An 11,488-nucleotide genomic window follows, 5' to 3' on the forward strand; every position below is an offset into this window, starting at 1 on the left:
GGAGACAGGGCCAAATCTTAACTCGTGTTAACAATTGCTAAGTTCTTCCCCAGAGGCGGGTAGATTTCAGTGGTGGGTGAAAGATCCCTGTGGAGACAGGGCCAAATCTTAACTCGCGTTAACAATTGCTAAGTTCTTCCCCAGAGGCGGGTAGATTTCAGTGGTGGGTGAAAGATCCCTGTGGAGACAGGGCCAAATCTTAACTCGCGTTAACAATTGCTAAGTTCTTCCCCAGAGGCAGGTAGATTTCAGTGGTGGGTGAAAGATCCCTGTGGAGACAGGGCCAAATCTTAACTCGCGTTAACACCTGTTAACCAAAGGATTGCATGGAGGTGTGGGGCAGAATTAGCATCTTCTCTGAAATGCCAGCCTGTTTGCCAGAAGCTGGGACTGGGCCACAGGGGATGGGTCACTTGATGATTCCCTGTTCTGTTCATCCCCTCTGGGGCACCTGGCACTGGCCACTATCGGAAGACAGGACACTGGGCTAGATGGACCTTTGGTCTGACCCAGCCTGGCCGTTCTTATGTTCTTGGAGGCCAAAGGGCCTGCAGGGATACCTGGTCCTTGGCGTGGTGCTGGTGTCACTAATGAGACCTGTCAGGCAGCTACTTTTTGAATATTAATGAGCAGATCTGCATACAAACACAGACTGTTAAATGCTGGTTAGACTCCCCCATGGGTGAGTCCAGGCCCAGAGGGGAAATTAGCACCAGGTGGTCTGATTTCCTCATGGTGAGTAGATTATACACCAGGCAGCTTAGATGCAGGCACACGCTGTGCAGAGCTCAGTAGACCCCAAGCAGAAGCATGGCGCAAAGGAGGGAAGGGAGGAGCAGGGAGAGGGAGACAGAATGGAGCCAGGACACAGAGAGAGAGAGAAGTCCACGCCGCAGACTCTGAACCGTACAATGACAGATTTCCCAGCATCCCTTGGGATGCCTCGGCCTAGTAGGATCCAGCGGACTCAGTGTCTTTTCAATTTGTTTATGGCTGTTACTGTTGCAGGAGGAGGCTGCTGGCTTCTGGGGCGGGATGGAGCTGTTTTCGGGTCATTGCAGCTGTCTCTGGTGTGGAGCTGCAGCGTGTCCCACTCTGTAGAAGGGGGGGGATCGTAAATGGTCGCTCACGAGCCCTGTCATCTCCTTTAAGCCTGGCTTCCTCTAGATGCCTCAGACATAAGATTTCAAGCCTTCCTGCACAAGAGTGAACATATATGGAATCGTAAGTCATTCACATCTATCCACACACGCTATATACATGTCTGCACTCCAGGCTGTTTTCTATCATTCACGCAGAGCGTTAATGGTAATACACAGCAGTAAGTACTCAAAGTGAAATCAGCAGCAAAAGCCCATTGCGCAAGGCAGTGCCTGTTTGTACAGTCGAAGCACCATGCGAAGGGTCTCTGCACATAAAGGCCCATGTCCTTGGCTCGTGTACGTTGGCGTAGCGAGGTCAACGGAGCTGTGCCACTGGGAGCCAGCTGAAGAAGATATGACTCTAGCTGTTCATCTACACGGACACCCTCCCCATCTGCCCTTCAAGCCATCGCTACTGGGCCAATTTCTCCTTGGTGTCATGGCAATGGGTCTTGATTTGCAGGAAGAAGTTAGTGGCTTTATGCGCACAAGGGAGAGGCCATTAGGATAAAGTGTGGGCAGCAGTGAAAAGGCAGGGTGTCCTTAGAGCTGTGTGTGTCCAAAACCCATGTGTGTGTGTGCACGCACACCTGTTTGGGTGTGTGTGCAGGCATGGATGTGTACATGAGTAGGCACATATGTGTGTGTCCATGTTTGGGCCTATGTGCATGTATGTGTCCATGAGTATACATGCATTCACGTGTTTGTGTTTGTGTGAGCATGTGAGTTTGCCTGTGTGAGTATGTTTGCACGTGTGTGTGTGCGCATATGCGTGTGTGTGTGTGTGCAGGTGTGTGCAGGCTATGTGTACCAAGCCCAGCTCTGCTGTCCAGCCGTGCGAGGAAAGCTGTTTTCAGCACACAAGAGTGGAACTGGGCATGGGGCTGAGTGCCAGCAATCCCCCTGGTGATCAAGGGGTGACTCCTCCTTGCCGACCCCCTCCGCCCAGCCCTCCCCCCCACACGCATGCTGTTTTTTCAGTCTGTCATTTCCATGGGACTTACGAGCAAGAAAATAAAGCAAGAAGTGCTTGCCATCACCCACACAAAATACCAGAATGGGGGGCACCTGCGCCTGGTGGCTCGGGAGCTCAGCCGCCGCTGGAGGGAGTCGATTTCGGCCCTGTAGTCCCGCCTGCGATGGGAAAGCCCAGGTAGGTCAGGACGTTCCAGCCAAACCCACTGGCTATACCATGCCCCTTCCCAAAGAGCCAGCAGCCCCAGCGTGTCCCGCCCCCGTCCCCCCACAAGCGATGGGGGGACTCCAGCCTCCAGGCCCCTGCAGCAGGAATGGGGAGGCCAGGCAGCAGGAGGAACCTCAGCGTTGCCAAGGGGTCGCTTGGCTAGGAGTGGGGGGGGAACAATTCCCGAGACTGTGATTGGCTGAGAGCCAGGGGTTAATGGCCCCAGTGGAGGTGGCGGGCTGGGAGCAAGAGGGACGGGGCTGGGTTGGAGTCAGGTGGTGATGGCTGGGGATTTGATTGGCTGGCGGGCTGGGCATAACGCCCCAGGAGGCTATGATGGAATCAGGGTCAATAGACAGGGACGATATGATTGGCTAGGAGGTAGGGTTAATGCTTGGCCAGGATATGATTGGCTGTTAGCCAGGTGGTTAATGCTCTCTGATGATACAATTGGCTGGGAGGTAGGGGTTAATGCTTGGCCAGGATATGATTGGCTGTGAGCCAGATGTTAATGCTCCCTGATGATAGGATTGCCTTGGAGCTAATACCTCCCCAGGATATGATTGGCTGGGAGCCGGAAGTGGGGGGCCAGGCCGTTGTCCAGTTCCTTACATGCTGCGCTGGGCCTCGCACCGCCCTCGCCGTGCCTCCGACGCCTGGTGCTGCTGCAGGGCCTCCGCCAGCCGCTGCACCTGCTCCGTGGCTTTCCCCTGCCACTGGGTCAGCTGCGCTGCAGGAGGAAGGCAGAGAGCGGGGCTCACACCCCAGGAGCCGTCTTCCCCCTTTGTGTGCCGCCTCCCCTCAGAGCCTGACCTGCAAGCCCTGGGCCCGGGAGTGGCCATGCTCACAGCCGCAGGACCCCCCCGGGGGATGGGGCTAGCGGGCAATGTTTCCTCTAATTTTTGACAGGCCATGTGCACAAAAAATTTCTTTTGTGCAAATTTTTGTGTGTGCAGTGTTTTGCCGTGTGCGCGGGGTTTAGGATCTGTGTGCACGCGCACAGCTTAAAGGGAACAGTGCTTGCGGGATCGGGCGCTCACCCGGCATGCTCCAACGGAGGTGGGGTTCGACTGTATGGAAAGGGCCCAGCCCAACTGTGGCTGCTCAGTGAAGGGCAAATAGAGTGGATAGTGGACTGAGGCCAGTTCCCATGAGGCTGGGGTAGAGCTGCCATGTGGGGCCCTGCCAGGATTTCCCAGTGCAGCCGGACCCATGCAGGGCGCTGCCTGGCAATGGCACAAGAGCATCCCACGGTGGGATGGGCCCGACGCCATGGGGCAGACGCTCACCCTGCTCAGCAGTGGAGCCTGGCGGCGGGGGGGGGATTCTCCTGCCCCCTACCACACGTCCCTCACACCGGATGCCCCTGCCTCCCCCCACCTTGCAAGGCGATGTTTCTGGTGTCCATCTCGGTGCCCTCCAGCTGAATGGCCGCGAGCGCATTCCGCAGGGCTGTCACGTTGGCGGAGAGTGTGCTCTGTGGGGCAATACGGTTAGAAGGGAAAGAAGCAGGCACAGGGCTTAGAAACGGCTGGCTGGGCAGGGAGAGGGGTGGCCATTGCGCTCCCGAAACAGGGGTCCACACCAGGTTCCCCAGCTCGAGGCTGCTTGGAAATCGAGCCCTCGGGGGGCAGCATGCACACTGAACGTGGCGCGACCCAGCTCCCATCCGGTGGCGAATCTTTAACCAAGCTGTTCTCGGGGCCAGGTCCGCTGTGGTGCAGGGGAGACGTGTGACCCCATGGGGTCAGCAGAGCCGTGCTCCCCGGTGGCAGGGCAGGTTGTCCCACTGGTCTGTGATGATTTAAGGCAGAAGGGATTTTTATAGGGGGTGTAACAAGAGTGGAACTGGGCATGGGGTGGCTTGCCCATGGGCTGGAGAGCCTGGGGCTACACCAGTTGGATCAGGGGCTCCCAGGCTAAAAAGAGCAGGAAATTGCAATAAAGGAGGGAAGTTGCAGGAGATTGCAGGGAGGGAGCAAGCTCTCCAGGCAGGGGGAGGGACTGCACAGGCCCAGCTGGAAAAGCCTGTGGAGAAGGACAAAGCCCAGGCGTGAGATACAGGGAAACAGACAGAGGCTCTTAAGCGGGAGAGCTGGGCCCTCCTGACACTGGGGTAAAACCTGTGAGAGTTTGTGTTTCCTTTACAAAGCCTGGGTAATTTTGGGCCGGGGGAGAGGGGGACTGAACTCGGGGTGTGGCCTGGAGGGCCAATGTGCCCCCAGTGGACCCACCTATTGTTTGAACAACTGCATTCAGACGAGTTCTGAAGGGGATGCAGGGTGCGGTCAGCGCACATGGGGGGTGGCCTCACCCTTCCAGGGGGTTAGAAGAAATGGAATCCACCCCAAGTATGCACCGACCCCAGGCCCTTGGGTGCGTCCCCTGCGCCTCCAGCAGCTGGACAGGAAGTGGGGCTGGGAGAACAACTGGAAGCAGGAGTGATTCTTTTCCAGACCCTTCATTGCCTAGAGCAGCCCATTGTTTAGCAGGAAGCGTCCAAAGCCAGCCCTTTGGACCAGTCCAGTCTGAGAGCAAGGAGATGGGGGTGGGGCTGGTTGCCCCTTGGGACCGGCCCTTTCCCAGCTGGGAGCTGGAGCTAATAATAACTTGCCGGAAAGAACAGGCTGCGAGAGACCAGGATCTAACCCCCACTGCTGCCTTGAGACACCTAATTATACGTGTCCCAAATGGCTCTGGTCTGTGTCTCAGCTAGGAATAGCTGCAGGGCTCCTGCTCCAACCTCTGCCTAGCACCATCCTAGGGGCTCTCAGCTGCAGCCGAGGGCAGGGCCTGTCCTGAGCAGGGCCCCGGGAGCAGCTGCTGGTCACGCCCCAGGGCTCAGTCCTGTTCGCTCAGGAAACAGCCATGCTGGGTGAAAGACCCTCAGCAGCTCCTGGGCCCAGTTATCCCACAGCAGGGATGGAGGGAAGTCATGTGGGTTACTGGGATCTCAGCAACGGGGCTCCCTGGGACTGGGGCAGGAGCCCTGGCATCCCTCGTTTGAGGGGATGGTCAGACAGGGACAGATGCCTCCGTCCCCGATGTGGTGTGGCTGTTGCCCCCGTGAGCGTCTGTCATACCCCAACCGGAGCCCCAGCTGCACTGGTGGCCCCTTGGGGCCACTTCCTCTCCTAACAGCGGGAGTGCCCCAGCACCCCGTATCCCTCCTGCTCCCATGCATTCCAGGCTGCGAGATCCGGGATTCCTGGGGACGGCACTGGGTCTGCATCAGTGTCAACACTTTTCGCTGGCCTTTTTAATGGCCTGGGGTCTTTTGCAGAGCCCAGATACCAGGAGCTCTGGTCTCCTTGCTTGCCGGATGCCATCCCTCCTGGGGAGACCAGGGCCTCTAAGGGTGCCAGCGAACCCCTCAAACCGCCCCCCAGCTCAGCCTGAGGCCCTGCCCCCCAGCTCAGCCCGAGGCCCTGCCCAGTTTGCAAGCTGAACATTGAGAAGCATCTGAGACCCACCAGCTGAGAAAGCCATTAGCATGGGAGGACGCTGCGCCAGCTGGCTGGGTTACAAGTGAGATAATACCCAGACCCACCCCCAGGCCAGGGCATCTCCTACAGCCTCACGGCCACAGCTGGGCACTCAGCCTGTCAGATGCCCCTTGGAGAATCTATAGGCGGCCAGTTAGGGAGCCCAGCATTACGCTAAATCCTGGGCTCCCTGGACTCCCCCCCCAGCTCATACCTCATGCTCCAGGCAGGACAGCAAGGTGGCATTGAGTTTCCTGCCCTCATCCTTGGCCTGGCCCAGCTGCCTCCGAAGCTGCTTCTCCTTCTGGGCATCCTCCTGCAGCCGCCCCGTGAGCTCGGCCACATCCCGCTCCAGCTTGGCCACACGGCCCCCCAAAGCCGAGGTCTCATTGGCTGCCCTCTCCCGGCAACCCTGCAGCTTCTGTGCTGCCTCCGAGTGCCACATCATCACCGCCACGGAGACCGTCACCGTGGCGACCAGGAAGAGCAGGACCACGCACAGCCCCAGCACCTTCAGGGTGGCTTTGGCCACCGCGGGGTCCATGGTCCCCGTGCTGCGACCTGCCGCCTGCAGCTGCTGCCGCCGTGTGCTGGGAACCAGAAGCCAGGTCACTGCCTGTGTCACTTTAATTACTACGTGTGGGCTTCCTTGACCAAAAAAGCTCCTGCCTCTGGTTTCCGCAGGTCACGGACCAGGGACCATTATAGAATTGTCTGTCACAGTCTGGAGAGGGCCCCGGACTGGGCCCTGGGGGGCTCTGGGCTCCCCAAAGGGGGGGGGGCTTGCAGAGGAAGGGGTTAAAATCCCCTGAATTAAGCAGGAGGGGAACCTTGAGCCTGGAAAAGCTGCCTCAGCTTCTTAAGCCTGGAGGGAACCCCTCAACTGGGACTTGTTCGGGGGGGTCTAAAGGGGAGGGGGCTGGCTGCCCGTAGGCTGTGGGGAGCCAAGGGCTGAGTCTCCATGGCCCCTCCCTTACAGAGAGCTGGGAGAGCTCAGGGCTGGAATAGCAGGGGGCTGTGAATTGGGATTGGGGGGCACCGGCAAAGCCAGGGGGTGCCCAGGGCTGGGCTAGTGGAGGGGACCGTGGGTCAGGATCGAAGGGCAGCTGCAGAGCTGGCTGGTAGACACGTGTACAGCCTCTAGCCAGCGTCAGATTCTTTGGTTCCAATCGTCGGGAGGAATTAAAAGCCGAGACCCCGGCTGAGCCAGTGGCCCAGGCGGGTCAATCTGTGGGGCTAAGCAGGGCAGGAAGCGGCGCTCGCTCTCTTGTGGGGTGACTGGCCTGTTCGGTGGCTTGTGGCTGAGAACGCCCCCGTCTGCGGAGCACCACCTGTTTTCATTCAGGAGTTTCTACAGCAATCACGAGTGCTCCGAGACGGGGAGGGGAGGGAAAGAGGCCACAGCCTCGGTTCCTGAGTTCAGACTTTGCATCTGCGCTTCCCAGACCAAAATTCAGCCACCTCTGGGGTGGAGAGCAGCAACCACTGGAGGCACTAGCTTTCCTGGCAGGCAGGCATCGCTGTATTGATAGAGGGGGACACTGAGGCACAGAGCAGGGAAGTGGTTCACCCAAGGTCACACAGCGGCAGAGCTGGGAATAGAACCCAGGAGTCCTGTTTCCCAGTCCCCGTGCTCTAACAGCTCCCGCCTAGAGCCAAGAATAGAAACCCCGAGTGCAGCTTCCCAAGCCCGTACACTAACCACTGGACAATCCTTCCTCTCCATTAAGGTTCCCTCCCTTCTGGATGTTGCAGGATGTGCAGGGGAGACTCGGCTCTGGTGTCTCCACCTGGCACTCCACCCGGTGCCAAATTCCTGGGTCATGCGACCACCCAACAGCCAGACCACTGGAACCAGCAAGGGGTCAGACTGCTTCCCCTGTCCTCGGGCTGCCTTTCTTGTCCCTTTCCTGCTGGCCCCAGCTGCAGAGAGCTCTGCAGGGGGGGAGCTTTTGTTCCGTGGCAGGGGGAAGAGTTTGGGTGCGGCTGGGGGGATGAATTGCAGCTGCTCGGCCCAACCCCTCCTGTCCACGAGTGCCGCTTGATTAAGGGAACCATGGATTTCAGTTGCAGACAAAACCTAGGGCTGGCCTCTGCCCTGGAAGGAGGCAGAATCAAGAGAGGCTTTTCCTCCGTGTGCAAGTCGGCTGGCGCCTCAGGAAGAGATAATTACAGTGGGGGGAGGCCAGCTGGTTGGTGAAACATCCTCACCACTGCAGACACTAGCTCAGCGCCCTGGTCCAGCCATTCCTGTATCCTGCCTCTGGCACTGGCCAGGCCTGGGTGCTGACAGGGGGAAGGATCCTTGGGGCGGTGCATCTTTCCTCCCTCCCAGCCCTTCCGAGTGAGGTGCACTGCAGCCCGTGGCAGATAACGGTTTGTCTCACCTGCCTGCCAAGCAGGCAGAGAGCAGCGTCGCTCAGGGATCTGTGGGCCATCCTAGGGCGCAGAACAAGACTCAGACGGAGGCTGTGGCTGGAGGGGGCTGGTATTTCCCGTTCCACACAAGGAGCTTCCATCCCTACCACCCTGTAGCTCCGACACTCTGCTTCCTGTGCTCCCAGCAGGCCCCAGTATGGCAAATCCAGACCCCTCAAAACTGACCCCTGCGCAGAATGGGAGTGGGACACATGGTGGTGAACAGCAAAGCCCATTTATTCTGCAAATGTTCTCCCAGCCGAGGGCTGGTTTATTACAGTCACTTTAATTTCCCTCGCCTTCCCCTAAGTGTGAGAGTGGGTGATCCTGGTGCTGGGCCCCAGACTGGGTGTGCCTCATGTGGGGGCCAGGGGCACCCCAAAACCAGTCACCCCAAATCAATGGCCACCTCTGAAAAAATGTCTGCGGTCCATGGGTATTTCCTACCCAAGCAGGATGTGTCAGGCCCAACTTGCTGCAACTGTCATCTGGGGCTTTGGGTGATGTGTCTAAACTGCAGGGTTATCTCCATCCATGGACCCGTCACTGCGTCCCTCTCGTCCGTCACAGCCCCCCTCCCTCAGTAAACGGTCCTCTGGCAGGAGACGAGGCTTCCTCCACATGCATGCCAGGGAAGAGTCAGCTTCGAGTCCCATTGATCACTCAGTACAGATCACATGGAGGAGGAGCATGTGCGGGCCACAGGATCCAGGGTTGTATACTCCCTGTGAGATTCCTGATCTCCCAGCTGGGGGACTCAGTCCTGAAACAGACCAATCAAATAAAGGGTTGTCAGGTTGGGATCATGTTGCCAGTGAATCCCTGGGGCTCTAGGCTATGCTGGCTGGCTCAGATCTACAAAAGTATTTAGCAAAAAGAAAAGGAGGACTTGTGGCACCTTACGGACTAACCAATTTATTTGAGCATAAGCTTTCGTGAGCTGCAGCTCACTTCATCTGATGCATAAAAGTGGAAAATGCAGTGAGGATGTTTTTATACACACAGACCATGAAAAAATGGGTGTTTATCACTTCAAAAGGTTTTCTCCCCCCACCCCACTCTCTGCTGGTAACAGTTTATCTAAAGTGATCACTCTCCTTACAATGTGTATGATAATCAAGGTGGGCCATTTCCAGCACAAATCCAGGGTTTAACAAGAACGTCGGGGGGGGGGGGGGGGGGGAAGGGGGTAGGAAAAAACAAGGGGAAATAGGTTACCTTGCATAATGACTTAGCCACTCCCAGTCTCTATTCAAGCCTAAGTTAACTGTATCCAATTTGCAAATGAATTCCAATTCAGCAGTTTCTCGCTGGACTCTGGTTTTGAAGGTTTTCTGTTGTAATATCGCAACTTTCATGTCTGTAATCGTGTGACCAGAGAGATTGAAGTGTTCTCCAACTGGGTTATGAATGTTATAATTCTTGACATCTGATTTGTGTCCATTTATTCTTTTACGTAGAGACTGATAAGTTTGACCAATGTACATGGCAGAGGGGCATTGCTGGCACATGATGGCATATATCACATTGGTGGATGTGCAGATGAACAAGCCTCTGATAGTGTGGCTGATGTGATTAGGCCCTGTGATGGTGTCCTCTGAATAGATATGTGGGCACAGTTGGCAACGGGCTTTGTTGCAAGGATAGGTTCCTGGGTTAGTGGTTCTGTTGTGTGGTGTGTGGTTGCTGGTGAGTATTTGCTTCAGGTTGGGGGGATGTCTGTAAGCAAGGACTCGCCTGTCTCCCAAGATCTGTGAGAGTGATGGGTCGTCCTTCAGGATAGGTTGTAGATCCTTGATGATGCATTGGAGAGGTTTTAGTTGGGGGCTGAAGGTGATGGCTAGTGGCGTTCTGTTATTTTCTTTGTTGGGCCTGTCCTGTAGTATGTAACTTCTGGGTACTCTTCTGGCTCTGTCAGTCTGTTTCTTCACTTCAGCAGGTGAGTATTGTAGTTGTAAGAACGCTTGATAGAGATCTTGTAGGTGTTTGTCTCTGTCTGAGGGGTTGGAGCAAATGCGGTTGTATCGTAGAGCTTGGCTGTAGACTATGGACCGTGTGGTGTGGTCTGGGTGAAAGCTGTAGGCATGTAGGTAGGAATAGCGGTCAGTAGGTTTCCGGTATAGGGTGGTGTTTATGTGACCATCGCTTATTAGCACCGTAGTGTCCAGGAAGTGGATCTCTTGTGTGGACTGGTCCAGGCTGAGGTTGATGGTGGGATGGAAATTATTGAAATCATGGTGGAATTCCTCAAGGGCTTCTTTTCCATGGGTCCAGATGATGAAGATGTCATCAATAGCGCAAGTAGAGTATGGGTGTTAGGGGACGAGAGCTGAGGAAGCGTTGTTCTAAGTCAGCCATAAAAATGTTGGCCCACCTGACAAAGGAGGTGCTGTTGTCATCATGGATAGGTTGGAATATGAACAAGAGGCTACTCGGCAGCTCTCCAACACTACTTTCTACAAGCCATTACCCTCTGATCCCACTGAGGGTTACCAAAAGAAACAATTTGCTCAAGAAACTCCCTGAAAAAGCACAAGATCAAATCCTCACAGACACACCCGTGGAACCCAGACCTGGGATATTCTATCTACTACCCAAGATCCATACACCTGGAAATCCTGGGCGCCCCATCATCTCAGGCGTTGGCACCCTGACAGCAGGATTGTCTCGCTATGTAGACTCCCTCCTCAGGCCCTACGCTACCAGCACTCCCAGCTATCTTCGAGACACCACTGACTTCCTAAGGAAACTACAATCCATCGGTGATCTTCCTGATAACACCATCCTGGCCACTATGGATGTAGAAGCCCTCTACACCAACATTCCACACAAAGATGGACTACAAGCCGTCAGGAACACTATCCCCGATAATGTCACAGCAAACCTGGTGGCTGAACTTTGTGACTTTGTCCTCACCCATAACTATTTCACATTTGGAGACAATGTATACCTTCAAATCAGCGGCACTGCTATGGGTACCTGCATGGCCCCACAGTATGCCAACATTATGGCTGACATACGCAGAAGTCACCTACTACAGGATAGGCCCAACAAAGAAAATAACAGAACGCCACTAGCCGTCACCTTCAGCCCCCAACTAAAACCTCTCCAACGCATCCTCAAGGATCTACAACCTATTTGTGCTGGAAATGGCCCACCTTGATTATCATACACATTGTAAGGAGAGGTTTCAGAGTAACAGCTGTGTTAGTCTGTATTTGCACAAAGAAAAGGAGGACTTGTGGCACCTTAGAGACTAA

The 11,488-nt window shown here is 55.9% G+C and overlaps 1 protein-coding gene across 1 annotated transcript; it reads right to left on the reverse strand.

The window, feature by feature from the left end:
- Positions 1-603: 603 nt before the first annotated feature.
- On the reverse strand, positions 604-6,354 carry CCDC194 (coiled-coil domain containing 194). Its single transcript, XM_048830928.2, has 5 exons — positions 6,025-6,354; positions 3,706-3,802; positions 2,938-3,055; positions 2,147-2,276; positions 604-1,196 (listed from the first exon to the last, which is right to left on the reverse strand). Exons 1-5 carry the CDS (start codon positions 6,352-6,354, stop codon positions 1,173-1,175), a joined length of 699 nt encoding a protein of 232 aa, XP_048686885.2. The 3' UTR covers positions 604-1,172.
- Positions 6,355-11,488: the final 5,134 nt, after the last annotated feature.

The sequence above is a fragment of the Caretta caretta genome, chromosome 25 (assembly GCF_965140235.1).
Source record: "Caretta caretta isolate rCarCar2 chromosome 25, rCarCar1.hap1, whole genome shotgun sequence".
In the NCBI taxonomy this organism is placed as follows: Eukaryota; Metazoa; Chordata; order Testudines; family Cheloniidae; genus Caretta; species Caretta caretta.